This window comes from Paroedura picta, chromosome 5 (assembly GCF_049243985.1).
Source record: "Paroedura picta isolate Pp20150507F chromosome 5, Ppicta_v3.0, whole genome shotgun sequence".
Taxonomy (NCBI): domain Eukaryota; kingdom Metazoa; phylum Chordata; class Lepidosauria; order Squamata; family Gekkonidae; genus Paroedura; species Paroedura picta.
In genome coordinates, this window is record NC_135373.1 from 58,718,503 (window position 1) to 58,735,903 (window position 17,401).

A 17,401-nucleotide genomic window follows, 5' to 3' on the forward strand; every position below is an offset into this window, starting at 1 on the left:
CTTTTTACTATTTATGGGCTTCTGATGGTGTCTTTTTAAGAATTCATTTGAAATCCACAAGCTCATGTGTCATCTTTTTTTAACCTTCTTGTTGCTTTCGCTTTTCACTGTCTGGTTTGTCCTTCGTTGGCTTGGCCTTCCAATACTGTATCCTCCTGCTTTTGAAGGCTGCAGAAACTTGAGGAAAGCAGTCAAGAAGAACGAAGGTTGGAATGTTTCCCAGGTTTTTAATTAAACTGTCATTTTTAAAAAGTTGGTCACCCATATAGGGCTAAATATATAGGACTTTGTCCAATGATCTTGTTTCCAAGACTTTGATCCTCTCACTTACTGTGTTGTGCACATACCCTGAAAATTTCCAAAATACAACAGGTTGAATACATCTTGGATTGACATGACCCAGAGCAGTTTAAATGAGGCTGGGTGTAAAACTCTATTTCAGAATGGTCTTTAAAACAGGGACATATTTTGATGAAATCTGATAGTGTTAACTGTGTTACTATAAAAGTTAAGGTCTATTAAAACCTGAGTTTAAAGTAGCTCTACAAGAAGCAGCTTGTGCTTAGGAACATAAATGTTTTCTTAACTGCTAAGGTAGGGTGGATTTATGGTTATTACTAGGCGAGATCATAAAATCTCAATAGGGTGGATTTTGACATTGAATAATGGCTGTCCTCCACTGGACAGCTCTTCATATCAAAACTTTACATATGGGAAAGATCCAGTGAGTTGCTGAGAGTGGTTTGTGTTTATGTTTGCCGGGTGTATCTGTAGACTAAGAACAAAAATTCTCCTATAAATGTGCAAATCAGAAATTTGAAAAACAGACACAAAGGTAAGAGAAATCCCTTCAAAACTACCTCTTTATGCCTTGAAAAGCATTTTTTGATTTTAATTTTTTGACACACATAGATACAGTTGACCTTTCTGAAACCATGACAGACAATCCTATTTCTCTTATTGGAATACAGTGTTCTATAATCTTAGGGTTAAAAAACCACATGCAGCAAACAAGGCCTACCTTTGAAGGGGCTTTGGATATTTTTAAGTTCTCATACTTTTTTTCATAGTATCCCCAGTTCACTGTTTTCCATAGATGATGGAGAAGTGCGATGAAGCATTCTTCATGTAATGCTTTGGTGCTACTTCTTGAAATATTCTGAAATTTTATGAAAGATCAAGGAAAATCCCTAGCTTGAAATTTACCGGGGAGCTGTAGCTTGCTTTTTGAAGAAATGAGGAGGTGACGTAAAAAAAAAGATATTGTAAATTTTTATTTATGATCCTTGGTTTCCCTTTGCCACAGGTTGAAACTTTAAAAGCACCCTTTTAGTTTATTTATTTTTATATTTTAACATATTGGTTGTGGTAGAATCTAATATGTACTGACTTTCGGTAAACAGTAAAACCATTAACATGAGACAGGTTGTAAATCAACATTGCAAAAAAACTTAGGTTGCATCAATGATACATCATTGGCTGGAGTAATAGTGGCGAAAGCATTATGAACTAATAAATAGGTTTTCTATGTGTAGGACAATCTTTTGCTGTAGAAGAAGTGGAAAGTTGTATTTTGTGATGACTTCTAGGATTCAGTAGGCATGGAACGAAGTCTGTTTTTCAAGTCTTAATTGTATTAGAAGGAATAGGTTAGTTGTGAATAGTGTTATGCGTTGATCATTTGTATTTTAAGGTTCATTAATTCAGAAAAAAGGAAAGAAGGAATTAAAAGGCAGCTGTCCCAGGAATGCTGTGTGGCATTTTATTGTTTTAAGAAAGAGATACCTAGTATCACTTGAAACAGAAAGACCACATGGAAGCTCCCCAAAAGAGCTTAACTGAGATACTCTTGTCCAGTTGGTATTGCTTTAAAAATCCTCTTTGCACCTGTCTATACATGTTCATCTAGGAATCTGTGGCCCAGGCAGATACTAGAGGCTACAGCTACACAGAATCATGATCTGTGTTATGAAGAGCTTTTCTTATTATACTATGGATGACATGGGCTTCCTTTTCCTGTACCCTATGCTGCCAAGATCAACCTTATCATGAATAAAAGGGAGGGTCACAGAACAGAGTTGAATGGAAAAGGCTGAGAAAGGAATCTTTCAGTAATACCCTTACTTTCAGAATTGGAGCTGGTTTGGTTGATGACCCTCTACTGTCTGTTGAAGTTTTCAAGTGTCACTAAGCTATGTCCCTTTGATCCTACAGGCACCCCTACCATGATCTACTCCCACCATAGATTTACAGCACAAATTATTAAAAGTTATTATTGTTAGTTACCATAGCTGTTTTGATTGATTAAAGCACCTTGCACTTAGCTTCTTTTTGTAAGCCATTTACTAAGCCATTTACACCACAACAGGGTTACCATAGTCATGGGCCCTACTCAATCTATGTCATATCAAGAATTGCCCTCTTCCAGAGGCAACTTCATCCAAGAAGTCATCCTTCTGACTACGATTGTTGCTGATTCCTGTTACATTTGGAGACAGGCTGGCTTAGTTTGGTTCAACCTGGAAGGATATTGCTTCCAATGAGTGGATTTTGTCCATAGTTAAATGCAATCACAGATTTTAGTCTATTCCCCCTCGCTGTTTACCTTGAATAGGGGATCCAACCAAGCAGCTGTGGGTCTCACCCAGGTTTTGGCTTCCTTAATTGACAAAGGCACCATAGAGGAGATTACAGTCTCAGACATTACGTTTCTTCTCCCTTAAGTTCCTAGCTGAGAAGAAAGATGGGGGAGTTAGATCAATTTTAGACCTCAGAAAATTAAACATTTTATACATGTTTCAAAGTTCCGTATATGGTGTCCATTCCTTTGATTTTGCAATTAATAAAATTTAATTGTTGGTTCATCATTATTGATTTGAAGGATGTCTGTTTTCATGTTTCAATCCACCTTCAACATTTCAAGCTCTTACATATTTCCTGTGACACCCTAACCCACGAACAAATTGTCTGTATTAAGGACTGCTTCATTTTTAGAAACTCTGAGGGTCAGATGTGACTCGCTGCTTGCACAGGGGATACCTTTACCTTTTTACGTTTCTTCCTAAGGTTGTTTCTAGATTCCATTTATCCCAAGTTTTGAGAATGAATGCTTTTTGCATTGTTCAGATGTTAGGAGGGCATTTTTATTTTACCTTGAGCAAAACCTAGATTTTCTCTGTGCTGAAGAAAATAGAGCCTTGTTTATATGTTTTGGTAGTCCAAAGCAGGATAGGAGAGTATTATCTCAGACCCGGTCCAGTTGAATTTTCTGGACCGTTAGGGAGTGTTATAGCCAAATTGCCATGCCTGTTGAACATTAATGTGAATTCTACTAGGACAATGGCTTTTTCCATAGCTTTCCTGGATGGAGTGCCTTTGAAGGAGATCAACAGAGCTGCTACCTGGTCATTGGTAGACACGTTTGAACCTCATTTTGCATTAGAACTGCAAGTGAGACATGAGGCTCAAGTGATGGTTCTTCATCCTCTGTTCAAGTGAGGAAAGCATGCCCCAGCATCCGTTGAGTAGCTTGTTAGAATCCTTATGTGGGACTGCACAGAAGATTAGCGATGAAAACAAAGTTGAACTTTCCTGAAACTGTTGTTCATTGAGCATCTTCTGTGCAGACACACATACCTTCCCTCCTGCTCCACTGCATGCTCTAGCTTCAGCAGCGCTAGAGGTAGTAAGAGTAGGGGAGCATAGGAGCACATAGTTTGTGGTTGTAAATAAGCTTCTGACTTTAGCATAGAGTGCCCCCTGGAAACTTTTAGCTGCAATGTCCTGTCTAGTGGCAGGTCTGCTCATGCAGTCCCCATGTGTGACAGCACAGAAGATACTCAATGAACAATAGCTACAGGTAAGTACAACTTTGTTTTATCTTTACACCCACCTTAATTTTAAGCTGCTCTGGTATTATACAGTCAGAATGATGGCATGGTGTAGAACATTTCTTGTGGTTTATTTCTATAAACATCTGTCCCCTCTGTGCTTTTGTAGCATAGCAGTACTGTCACTCATACTCTCTTCTGAATCTCTAGAACTCTAAAATTCCAGAATTTTATGCATGCAAATTTATTTGGGATATTTATTGTTCTCCTTGACATTCCAAAAACTCTTGCAAACACCCTCTAAGTAAAATATTCAAGATTCTGAATTTTTCTTTACTGTTTGTTAGTGCTTTTACTCTTGTATTTAGACTTGCATAGTTGGTTGATTTCCTCTTATTTTCAGCTTTCACTGAAACGCCAGATTGTGGCCAGTGCTCTAGGCAGGCTGCTGGTAAGAGCTTCTTTTATTACTTACTGCTTATTTTCGTATTTTGTAGTGTTGTTAAAGATGAGAACACAGATAATGAGCAGGAGAAGAAGGATGAGAGAGACATTTCTGAAAGAGAGAATCATGAATTAGAAGCAGTAAGTACTACAGTATTAATTAAATTAATCCTTGCTAACGGTATATGTGCCACATTGCTTAATTTTTTAGTCAAGGTTACCCTATATACAAAGAAAACATTGTTACTCCTTGGAAATGCTGAATCCAGTGGAGCGTGGGAAGAGAACATAAAGAGTGCTAGCAAAGAGCAAGGTTCAAGTCCTTGCCAATGAGATCCCCAGGAAATCCCTGGAAATCTTGTTGGTCTTTATGGTGTTGAATCCTGCTAGTCTGCTGGAGACCAACATGGTACTAACCCAAAACTAGTAAATGATGGCCATTGTTATGTGTAGTTTGTTGTATCTAGAGTCACTGCTGAGCTCTGTGGCTTTGTAGCTGGGAGTCCACACTGATTCTCCTCAGAAGAACTGTTAAGAGAGCTGACTGGAACTCAAGAGCTCTTCTGTTTTTAACACACTTTCCAATATGTGTATGTCTACATAGCTGGCATTGAGGATGAAACCTGCCTTCTTGCAGGAAACATGTTTCCGTCCTTTCTCTTTGCCTGGCCAAGGGAGAGGGACTCCTGAATATGAGGGAAGCTGCATAGGCTCAAAGACCGTGAAATGCAGTTTAGATTTCCCTTTACAAGTGCCTTTCATAGTTTAGCTTAGTACTTAAAAACATTGTGTGTCTGCACAGAAATGTATGTGCCTTCATGAACTGACTAAAATAATGCCATTGGGTCATAAAATAAGTAAGCTGTAGATCTTTTGCTCCCCCCATTTTAGGAAGAAGGTCAGGATCCCAGTGACCACGAAGACGAGGAGGAAGATGAAGATGAAGATGATGATGATATGGAAGGTGTTGAAAGCTCAGATGAATCGGATTCTGATTCAGATGAAAAAGGTGAAAATCTCCAACAGTGTTAACAGATATGAAAAATAATTGTTGATGTTTTGAGAGCTAATCCAATTTTTACATTGAACTGCATGGGGGTAACAGACTGGGGGATTACAGTTTGCAGTGTTTTATGAAATACATTATGCTGTTGCAGGATTAATAACTAGTTTGTTAAAATCAGTTACCGTATATACTTGCATATAAGCCAAGTTTTTTCAGCCCTTTTTAAAGCTGAAAAAAGCTCGGCTTATATGCCTGTTTTTAAAAAATTGCCAGACTAGACATGAGGGTGGGGGTGGGAGACAAGTATACTTAAGTGAAGAAGCAGAGGCAGGAAGAGACACAGCAAGCCCGGGAGGGAAATCTCCGTCTCCCCCCATCACTGCCTTAATGAGGCTAGCACGTGCTGCTGCTGCAGGAAGCTTTGAAGTCTCTATCTCAGAGGGAGAGCAGAGAACAGAAGGAGGAAACGCCCCTAGGGGAACAGAACACCCGGCTAAGAAGAAGGGAATGGGATAAGAAGGATTGGATATAAAAGAGGGGACAGTGGGAAAATGGGAGGCGGGAAAGAGGGAGCAGGAGGGTGGGAAGGAAAGGAAAAAAACTGATCCTGCCCAAAAGGGAAGGGGAGGGGGGAAACATACTATCCAAACACCAGCCTCGTCTTATATGCGAGTCAATAAGGTTTTCCAGCATTTTGTGGTGAAATTAGGTGCCTCGGCTTATATTCGAGCCGGCTTATATGCAAGTATATACAGTAGGTTAGAATTGTACAAATCTGGACACTTGCAACCAAAAAGAAATAGGAATTCCCCCCCCCTACACCATTCAGCTGCTCTGAAATGTTCCTTTAGACTGTCTTCACAAGTAATCTTTTTATGTTTCCTGTTCCTGTCTCTGTAACTTGAATGTCAAACTTCTTTCAAGTTAGAATATATAAAAATAGAACGCCTCCATTTTCTAAGGGAAATTGTACCATTGAGTTGCAACAAGCTCCCTGTGACCTCATGAAGTTCCATCTAATGGGATTTTCAAGGCAAGAATTAAGAAAAAAGTGATTTGCCATTGCCTTCCTCTGCATTGCAGCCCCTGTATTTCTTGACGCTCTCTCGTCCAAGTGTCAACCCTATTTAGCTGCCAAGCTCTGACAAGATTTGACTAGGTTGGGCCATTAGGGCTGCCACCTTCAATTCTCTAACCAACATTAATAACAAGTTTTACAGCACAATCTTAAGCAGAGTTACACTGAAAACAATTGGCTTAGAATGTTGTGACTCTGGTTGTGATTGCACTGCAGATGTTAATTACTGTTGTGACCTTCAGTTGCATTTCCTCTTGCCATGTGAAATGAATCTACTTCACGAGTTCAGACTCTTTTGGATCTCACAGCAGAAAGTTCTGCCCATAAAAACAGATATTGATTGATGTACTGTTTTTATGACCCAACTTCTCTGAATTAAAGGCTTCCCTCTTGGATGATTGATTGCCAGGAAATAGAAGTTCATATAAATATATTTGGGATAACTGTGTTTTCAGCTGTTTTGATGCCTGCTAGAAGTTCTGTGATAAAGCTTGCTTACTTTCATAAGACTGTGTAAGGTGTTTTCCTAGTTAGATGCTTCTTGAGTCAAGACAGGAAAATATCATTATTTATAAACTCTTAATGCCTTTTCTTATTTCACAGCAAATTATCAGGCCGATTTAGCAAACATCACATGTGAAATTGCCATAAAACAGAAGCTTATAGATGAGCTGGAAAACAGCCAAAGGAGGCTTCAGACTCTGAAAAGACAATATGAGGAGAAGCTAATGATGCTGCAGCATAAGATCAGAGATACTCAGCTGGAAAGGGATCAGGTGCTTCAAAACCTGGGTAAGAAGAAGACTGTTGAAAAACTGCTCTTTAATCCTTTTAGGAGGGCTTGGCAAAAGGCATATGACAGGATACTACTTTAATAACAGTTCAGATTCTGGGTTCATATCTCTAGGCAGCTATGAAACTTGCTGGCTTTGTCTGTTTTGCCCTGACCTTCCTCAAAAGAAGAGTCTCAAGCTCTGGTTTGATAAATTCCTTGAGATTTGTGGACAAAGCCTGGGGAGGGAGCTCAAAAAGGAAGTTGTGTTATGCAGTCCATCCTGCAAAGCTGCAATTTCCTTCAAGGGAACTGATCACTCTACTCTGGAAGCCAGTTGTGATTCTGGGAGAATACTTGGCCCCATCTGTAGGTTGGCAACCCTACTCCCAAGCCAGTTTGGTGCAGTGGTTAGGAGTGCGGGCTTCTAATCTGGCGAGCCGGGTTTGAATCTGTACTACCCCACATGCAGCCAGCTGGGTGACGTTGGGCTCACCACAGCACTTATAAAGCTGTTCTGACTAAGCAGTGATATCAGGGCTCTCTCAGCCTCACCCACCTCACAGGGGCCCATTATGCACGGCCGCCGAAACGGCGATTTCGGGTCACATGGAAAATGCGGAGGGGGAAGACGCGAGGTACACCGGTTATGCATGGGAGGGGGCGTGACAGCGGCAAAACCCAGATTAACCAAATATGCACGTGGCGATCCCGGCGCCGCTTCTGGTTGCGCCCCGGTCACCCGGAAGCTGCGCTTTCTTCCGCGTTTCACTGACGTGGCTTTTTCGGCGGCATGCACCGAAGCTGCGGCCGGTTGCAGCTGGCTCCATGCTTTATCGGTGATTTTAGTCGCCGCCATTCCACCCCAAATGTGTGTTATTCCCCCCGTGCATAATGGGTCAGGGTGTCTGTTGTGGGGAGAGGAAAGGGAAGGCCAATGTAAGCTGCTCTGAGCCTCCTTTGGGTAGAGAAAAGCAGCATATAAGAACCAACTCCTCCTCCTCCTCCTTCTTCTTCAAGATTATAGCAACATTAGTAATCCCATATCAGTGTCCTTGTGCTCCTTGGTAGAAAGGAAAGATATAGACTTTTGGAAACTGCATTGTCACCTCTTCCTTTTCATAAACAAGCCTTGGACAGTAGTAGAACTGAAAACTGATGCACAAATGAAATTTAAAAAAAAGAAATTTTGACATTAGAATTAGGCATTGGGCATATGTGCTAAAGATATTTTTAAACATCTATTTCTGTTTAGGTTCAGTGGAATCCTGCTCAGAAGAAAAGGCAAAGAAGATTAAAACTGAATATGAAAAGAAACTGCAGTCCATGAATAAAGAACTGCAGAGGTTGCAGGCTGCGCAGAAAGAACATGCACGATTGCTTAAAAACCAGTCTCAGTATGAAAAGCAATTGAAAAAGTTGCAGCAGGATGTGGCCGAAATGAAGAAAACAAAGGTAATGATTTTTTGAAACATTACATAAACTTGAATACAAGTAGCAATACAAGCTGGAAGATGAATGATAGTTACATGCATTAAGTTTTCTGATAAATATGTTGACAATGAATACTGGAAATTAAAAAGACTGCACTTTACAACAAGCATTAATTGTCTTGATAGAATAGATACAAGCACTGATTACTGTTTACAATGGTATATATACAGGGTTCAATCCTACTAGCTTTTTGCCCACCAAAAAAGCAATACCGGGGGTCATGGGGCCCATATGGACAAAATCCACATAATACGGGAGATGCTTTAAATAAAGAAATTGGACAGGATCAACAGTTTCCATTGGGGAGATGCTTATCAGTAATGTCTGACCACACAATAAGGAGAATTTCTGCATACTTGTGCTTCCCCTATGCCTGAGAAGGCAAGATGTGTACCATGTATATGATGATAGATAGTTCTGCTCTCCCCACAGTAGTTTATCTAATGTGGCAAGTTAACAGTTGGTGAGTATTGTATTTACTTGGAGTAGCTGCAGGCTCTGAAAAATGTTAAAATGTTGAGCTTGTGCATACGCTGCTCATTGGTTCCAAGGTAATGCTAAACAACACGAAAAAGACCACATGATGGTAACAGCGCAAACATTTTATAGAGAGGGGTTTTCTGTCCATTGTGAACTTAGACTGCTTGATAAAGATGATTGAGTAACAAGTCTTTATGCAGGTTCGCCTGATGAAGCAAATGAAAGAAGAGCAAGAAAAAGCCAGAATGAATGAATCTAGAAGAAATAGAGAAATTGCACAACTGAAAAAGGAACAAAGGAAACGAGAGGTAATGCCTAGATGTAATTGAGCAGGGCATTACTTCTACTGCTTGTGTGACCAGAAATGATTTGCGCTGTGCTGTTCGTGTTCCTGGATCCTGCATGAATGGCTTATCTTGTGGTAGGTTGATCATGAAGAGATTCATGGGGATGGCAAATGCTTGTGCTCTGGGAAGGACAGTAGTGCACACAGAAATCTTTCGTGAGATCCAACCCATTGTTCAGTTTATAAAAGTAAGTTTGTAGATTTTGCACAGGATGGTGCAAAGAGAATTTCATCTTGATGGCTCTTTTTTTACAGCATCAGCTCAAGCTTTTGGAAGCTCAGAAGAGGAATCAAGAAGTTATTCTACGTCGCAGAACAGAAGAGGTACCGGAATATTTTAAAATACATTAACTATTATTGCAAATTGTGATATGATATTGTTCTGATTTATAAAATTACAGTATAGTCAGTTTTGTTTTGTTTTGTGTTACGTGTGTGGTTGTTTTAGGTTACCGCCCTTCGACGACAAGCAAGACCATTATCTGACAAAGTGAGTGGGAGGGTGAGCCGGAAACTGAGTTTGCCTGAACACCCCAATCAAGAACCAAATTCCACTGTGTCATCAGCAGAGAATGATGGGTCAAGATCATCATCACAACAGAAAATGCGCATACCAGTAGCCAGGGTTCAAGCAATACCAGCTGCCACAATCAATGGAACTAGGTAATGCTGAAGGAAGAGTTCATTTTCGTTCAGTCTAGGTTTACGTTTTTTGTTTTACTTAAATACAGACTTAAAGTTTAGACTTGAAGAAGAATCATGGTATGTTGTTTTGTGCCTTGACTCTTTTGCTATTACTGCCTTATTTTCTGGTCCTTCTTTTTTGAGGCACTGCAATATTTGTGATGTAGTTAGCCCAGTTTGATGTACACATTCTTGTATCTAACATATTAGCCTGCTTTGTGGATGTAAGTTTTTACTAAATGAGACTTTGTGCATAAACAACTGAGGATAGCATCTATTGCTGACTTTAACCTTACGTCTCTGAGATAGGTGTGAATTGGCAATTGTAACTGTTATACTAATCTATTGGAATCAAGCTCCATTATTGATACCTCTTAGGAGTTCCATCCTTTGTAAAATTAGTTGTTTCTTGCTTAATGAAAGATGAAAACTGGTATCTTTCAATTCTAACAGTGTTCTATAGCAGGGAAATTTAAGTAATGGTAAATGTTTTAAACTGCAGGATTCTTAATATTGAGGAATACAAAATAATTTTCTTATTTTCAACAACTTTCAAATTTGGAGACTTTCAAGTGCAGTAAATATAAAAAAGGGATGATGATTTGGGATTTTCTCAGAAACAACTCTGTTGGCCAGCTTTAGGGAGATAATTACTTTTTAGAATATTTTAGTGGCAATCCCACTAAAACAAGTTTATAATACCACTGAACCCAGCAATTTCAGGTCTTATAAAAATTAGTGATACTCTTTTCTCTCTCAACTCAGATCTCCATTAAAAATATCCATCTCTCCAGGAGAAAAAAATCTTTTAAAGATAAGTTATTTCAAAAAAAGAAAAACTTATACTACAATACACTATTAAGTAACATTATTTCCTTTTTTGAAACAGCTTACCCTCTAAAAATGATAAACCATCATTACAATATTAGGGGGAGGGGAAATCTAAAGTTTGTTGAAATAACCATTAGTTAACACTCAGTGTAGCCCGATTATATGAATCTGTCATACTTATTTGCTTCCTCTAAAATTAAAAAAAAAAGATTTCCAGCTATTAGAAAAATACCCCTTTTTAATACTGTTATCTCTTAGTTGAACAAGTTCTGACATTTTTTTGCAATATCCCAGATTCCGTAAATCCAGAAGCTGATACTGAGATGTTTACTAGTTTTCCAGTTTTCTCCTAGTAATTTTGCAGCTGTAATCATATCAAAAATTATCCTTATACAAACTTTTGGACAATGTGCATTAATTAGTTTCAGTAGTATTACCATGGGATCTAAAGGATGGTAATCACTGTCATGATGGATTTCATTAAGTTCCCAAAAGGAAGAAATTATTACTGGTACTGAATATTATAGAAACTTTATATTATATCATTTGAATGATATAAATCTTGGGATTGCATACAGGAGCAAGTATCAAAGAAAGACAATGACGACAAGAGTTTATTCATCCAAGGCAGCCCGAATGAAGTGGCAGTTACTTGAACGCAGAGTCACTGAAATAATTATGCAGAAAATGACCATATCCAATATGGAGACAGATATGAATAGATTACTTAAGGTAAGGTATTCACTATATATTTTGTCAGTAAACATTCAAATAATTTTTGTTTGGGGGAGAAAGAAATTATTAATCAGTTATCATTTACAGTGTGTGTCCTGGCATCATTTTAAAACCTCTAGAGTAAGTAAAAAAGAGTTACCATTTCTTTCTGCAGACTCTATTAAAAAGTGACTATACAAAACCAGGTTGAAAGAAACCTTGATTAGAATTTTTATCCCAAACTTGAGCACCAAAATATAAGCTGACTCATATATTTGTGGGAACAGCTGTACACATATGTTTATCCCTTGACTAGGAACAAAGCCTGTTGCATTCAGGAATACAGTGGGCACTAGATTGAGGTGGAAGAACTCTGTGGATGGCCTGTCCCTCCCCCCAGGACCTGGAAAGGCCGTAGGCCCCTGGGAAGGGAACTCACCAGCAGGGGCAGCTCTCATGCAGCAGGGATGTGTAGCCTCTGAGCCTCAGGGAAGTGGAAGGAGGAGGGGGTGATCAGGGGTGGGGGACGGAAGGTGATTGGCTGGCTGCTGGATAGACAGGCAAGCCAGTTGGAGGAGGTAGCACACAGGGGCAGGACAGCCTCTCTGAATGGGTGTTAAGTGCTGAGTGGCACTTAAGCCATGAGACCAGGTCTTCCTCCTAGCCCTTTCCAGAAATATTGTGGAACATAAGTTGGCAAAGTGTGCACATATTGTGTGTGCATGTACATGACTGAACGGATGGCTTGGATCCTATGGAACACTTCTGTGGGCAGACAGGAAGTATCTCCACTTTCTCCTGATGGTATTCATGGGGGGGTCTGGTGGATCAAAGCCACTAAGTGGAGGATAAGACTGTAGTGTGTATTAACCTAAGAACAAATCTCACAAGACTTCAAGGGATATACATAGGTTGGCAGTACATTGTGTACGATGGCTGTGAAATAGCATTGAAAATAATTGTAGCACTATTTTTGTCACAACTGGGTTTTATAAAGGACAGTGATGATAGAAATAGTGCCACACTCCTTTTCCATCCTCCAATTAAATTAAATATTACATCTTTAATATGCAATTAAATATTACATCTTCTTTTCACTATAAAGCAATTGTGTGTTCCTAACTTTCTCCCCTTACCATGTGCTTTTCTAACTTCAGCAACGTGAAGAACTTACGAAAAGGAAAGAGAAGCTTTCAAAAAGGAGGGAGAGAGTAATCAAAGAAGGTAGCCCAGATGGGGATAAAAATATTCACAACATCAATGAAGAAATGGAGTCTCTGACAGCAAATATAGATTACATCAATGACAGTATTTCTGACTGCCAAGCAAATATCATGCAGATGGAGGAAGCAAAGGTACCTCAGTCGAGATTTTGCAGAAGCATCAATCTCATGCTAGGAGACTGCATTGTTTTTGTCCGCATGTGCATTTAGATTAAAACATCAGAGCTAGATTCTTCAGCCTGATCTGGAATTTAACCAGAAGCCAGCACAACTGCTGTAGGATGGATGGGCTGGATTTGGGACCTCCAAGATGTTGCTGTGAGGCAGCTGTGGCAGTTGTGTTCTGGACCAGTAGTTTCCGGGTCAAAGATAAGGGCAGGCCCACATAGATTGAGTTGCAGAAGTCCAGTCTACAGAAGTCCAGTCTACATGGATCACTGTGGCTAGGTGTTCCGGGGCCAAGTAGAGCGCTAGTAGTTTGGCTTGGTGAAGGTGGTAGAATGCCAGCCGTGCTACTTTCGCAACCTGAGCCTCCATTGAGAGGGAGGCCTGAAGAATCACGCCCAGTTTCCTGGCAGAGTGGGCCACTGATAGCTGCACTCCATCACTTGGGCCCTTCCTGCCCAGCCACAGGACCTCCGTCTTTGAAGGGTTGAGCTTGAGTCACCCCGTCACTGCTTCCAGGCAGCTGGCTAATGTGTCTGGGGGAGAGTCAGGGTGGCCATCCATCAGGGGGAAGTACTGGGTGTCATCAGCATATTGATGGGAACCCAGCCCAAACCTGTGCACCAGTTGAGCAAGAGGGCGCATAAAGATGTTGAATAGTATTGAGGAGAGAACTGCCCCCCGGGGGGCTCCCCAAGCCAGTTGGTGACAGCTTGATGAACTCTCTCCTGATGCTACCCTCTGTCTGCGACTGTGGAAAAAGGAGAACAGCAATTGAATGGCAGTCCCTCTGATCCCGGCATTGGTGAGGCAGTGAGCTAAAAGCGCATGGAATTTGTATGGAAGCCTGCAGCATTCAGATGATTTTCCTAACTGCTTCATTTGTTGTCTTCTATTGTTAATGTAGGAGGAAGGAGAGACTCTAGATGTCACAGCAGTGATCAATGCCTGCACTCTAACAGAAGCTCGATATTTACTTGATCATTTTCTTACCATGGGCATTAATAAGGTAACACAAAAAGCAACCATATAAATCTTTTTTTTTAAACCCAACATACTGGCTTGGATCCTGTTGACATTTAACATGGGTGTTGCCTGTGGCTTCCAATACTGCTACTGGACTCCTTCAGGGCCAAGAGGAAAGGTGGGGTACAAATATTTTAGTACATAGGTGAACAGTGTTGGGGGCAATTGGAGGGATGCAGCAGGAAAGGGGAATCAGTGAAAACTGATCCCTGCTCCCATACACATTGACCTGTGTGACATGACTAGCGATGGGCTCAAACCAGCTCACAAACTTACATTTTGAACTGGCTGAAATGATATTGCCTGAATACGGAGGCTAGATAGATTAGAAAAAACTGTTTGTATTCTTTCTTTTTCTAGGCATTGAGTCACACTTAGGTATTTGTGTAGTATGTAAGTATAATTGTAGGGCAAATGCCACAAGGCTACTGTTTTGGACCTTAGTGCCACAGAACATATCCCAGTCAAATTAAGCATTCATTGGTTTGGGATGGCAGCCATAAACAAAAATGTGTCGCAACACTTTCAAAATGCACCTATGTCGTTCATAGGGTCTCCAGGCAGCCCAAAAGGAGGCTCAGATCAAAGTTCTTGAAGGACGCCTGAAGCAAACAGAGATCACTAGTGCAACCCAAAACCAGTTACTGTTTCACATGCTGAAAGAGAAGGCAGAACTGAATCCTGAACTGGATGCCTTACTGGGCCACGCTTTGCAAGGTACTTCAGGTATTGTATGAAATGGGGATTATTCTGCATGTTGAGATTGCCTATGTTGCATGTTGAATTTTTCAATTGAAGTGTTATGAATAGATGCTGTACGTTTGTATAATAACATTTAAGATTTGTTAATGGAAAGCTTTTTTCCCCAAATATCAGGTTCTAAATCAATGAAATGCACCTTTATAATCTGAATTCAGTGCCCATGTGTAACCTCATTAAAAATGAAGGATGTTACAGATTGGATTACTTTAAGCTAAACTTCTCAGCGTATGAATCATATTTTTGTTTCAGGCATGTGCTATGGCATCTATTCTGCTAGGTTTTTATCTGTTCTATAATATAATGTAGGACTCTTATTTCTTCTGCAAATTGGATCGGTTTTGATTGGAGTGTTGCTTTTTGTTTCCTCCTTGCTGTTGTTTTGCACAGACCTAGATAGTGTACCGCTGGGTAAGTATATATAGCTTTTCTGTGTACCATGCAGCTGCATGAGATACTAATTATATATGTACACACTAACTGGCACATCATAACATGTGAGTGTGTATGACATTTGCATGTCCTGTTCAGGGAAATGTACTCATTATTACATGCTTATGGAATCCTTTTATTTTAAAGGGATCCTGCTTCTTACACAGAATCCTTGTTAACCATTGAGATAGACATGAATGCATCCAGTCACGAATGTAGTATGAATGCTCCTTCACTGAGACACTGATACGTTTGCTTTCTCTCGCCTTTAATTACTGTAGCTGTAGCTGACATAACAGTTTTTCCAGACTGAACGTGGCACTTAACCCACAGTTCATTTATTGATGCACAGATAACCGCTTCTTGCGCAGCTAAATGCTTCATAGGAACTCATCTAATGCAGGCTGCGTCATTCATTTAACTGATGTATGCTATGGCTGATATGCATAGGCAAGAGGGCCTGCTATTATTCATTAGCAGTGCTTGTCAAATTGTTAATGAGTAGAATACATGTTTGTATTTGGATGGTGGGAATGCTTTCTTCTGTTTTGTGCTGCTTTTTCTTTGGAGAAGACCAATGCACAGTTTCAACGAGAGGGCAAGAAATCTGATGGTCAATTTTGCTAAACCTTTCCTTAGAAAAGAAGTGCACTTTCAAAATTTCAAACTGGGTTTCAGTGACTACTCCATTGAGCATGCTCAGACCTTGCACAGGACTTTCTGTTTTAGCTTTGTTTGGTTCTCAAATGAGTAGCGAATTCTGACGTAGGTGACATTTGACCTTGTGTATGGATGTTAGATGTATCTTCATGTACCAATTTTGAGTCCAGTAATACCTTAAAGAACAATGACATTTTCCAAGGTGTAATTATTATTATTTATTCAGCTCATATACCACTCCTCTCAGCAAACAGGCTTGAGTGATTCACAACTGTAGGATAAAACAATCGATACAACCGTTAAAACATCATAAAATTGTTTTATCTTACAAAATGAGTTTTAACTCATGAAAGCTTATACCCCGGAAAATGTTGTTGATAAGGTGCTAATTAATTTGAGGGTTGTTCTGCTATCAGTGACTAATATCCAACAGGTACAAATTTGTCATTCATTCCTCTGTGAGGATTGTGGCCACATTCAGGATTGTAGCCTGAAAGAGCTTCTCCTCTTAAACTGAAATGATTGGCAGAACCTGTGTTCAGATGGGAGCTCAGCCATTGCCTTCTACCATAGCAGTAGGAGCAGGGAAGAAAACACATGAGTTCAAAGGTTGCTCCTGATTTTTTCTTTGGATAAAACCTAGTTGCTATGCAGTGAGCAAGGGGAGCCTTTTGGGAAGTTAAGAACAATAGTGGAGATATATTCTGGTGCAGGGTGGTGGTGGTAGGATGATGATTATTATTAAATTTATTTCCTGCCATTCCTGAGGCCAGCTCATGGCAGGTTACAATTGTCCTTCACTAAAAACCAATTAAACTACAGGATGTAAATAACAACAGCAGCAGAGAAACATGGTGATATTAAACAATCACCAATCTCCAAAACATTTAATAATGGAGTTGAAAGGGGGCCATCGATGCCACCTGGCCTTGGTGCGGCTAAGCACCGGAGTGGGGATCCACCCAATCTTCCTCACCACCCTGGCCTCAACCGTAGACCTGGCAGAAGAGCTTCATTTTGCTGGCCCTGCATAATGCTCAAAGCTCCCGCAGGGCCCACAGCTTGACCAGGAGCTCTTTCCACCAGGTAGAGACCAGGACTGAAAAGGCCCTGGCCCTGGTGGAGGATTCAGGAGACTAGTAATAATGGCCAATAAGAGAGGAGGAAATAGGATGGGTAAAGGGGGGAAGCAAGCTTAGGCCGATAGGAGTATGAACATAGTGCTATTTGGCTCGTAACTGATGAGTGCTGGCAGTGTTGATGTGAGTATGGAAGAGTTTCTCATCCTAGGCAGTTAGGTCAATGTTGAAGGAAAGCTCCTGGTGGGCATTAATTAGAAAGTTAAAGTGGGAAGGATATGGTCTGTGTGAGAGTGATAGGAATAAAGTGAAGGGACATCAGCTGTCAAGCTATGGCATGTTCCAGGTTGGGGGACAAGTGCTTTGGACTTACTAATG

The 17,401-nt window shown here is 40.3% G+C and overlaps 1 protein-coding gene across 14 annotated transcripts in view; it reads left to right on the forward strand.

The window, feature by feature from the left end:
* Positions 1-17,401, forward strand: part of KIF21A (kinesin family member 21A) — a 118,465-nt gene that overhangs the window by 65,783 nt on the left and 35,281 nt on the right. For 5 of the 14 annotated variants that reach the window (XM_077338203.1, XM_077338209.1, XM_077338215.1 and 2 more), the window contains exons 12-24: positions 168-206; positions 4,328-4,415; positions 5,166-5,283; positions 6,962-7,150; positions 8,386-8,585; positions 9,305-9,412; positions 9,706-9,774; positions 9,899-10,113; positions 11,544-11,697; positions 12,837-13,034; positions 13,975-14,076; positions 14,645-14,819; positions 15,243-15,263. In XM_077338203.1, the coding sequence (XP_077194318.1) occupies positions 168-206; positions 4,328-4,415; positions 5,166-5,283; positions 6,962-7,150; positions 8,386-8,585; positions 9,305-9,412; positions 9,706-9,774; positions 9,899-10,113; positions 11,544-11,697; positions 12,837-13,034; positions 13,975-14,076; positions 14,645-14,819; positions 15,243-15,263 (1,676 nt within the window). The remainder of the gene's footprint in view (positions 1-167; positions 207-4,327; positions 4,416-5,165; positions 5,284-6,961; positions 7,151-8,385; positions 8,586-9,304; positions 9,413-9,705; positions 9,775-9,898; positions 10,114-11,543; positions 11,698-12,836; positions 13,035-13,974; positions 14,077-14,644; positions 14,820-15,242; positions 15,264-17,401) is intronic. The other 9 variants (XM_077338204.1, XM_077338212.1, XM_077338211.1 and 6 more) reach the window with 6 other exon arrangements.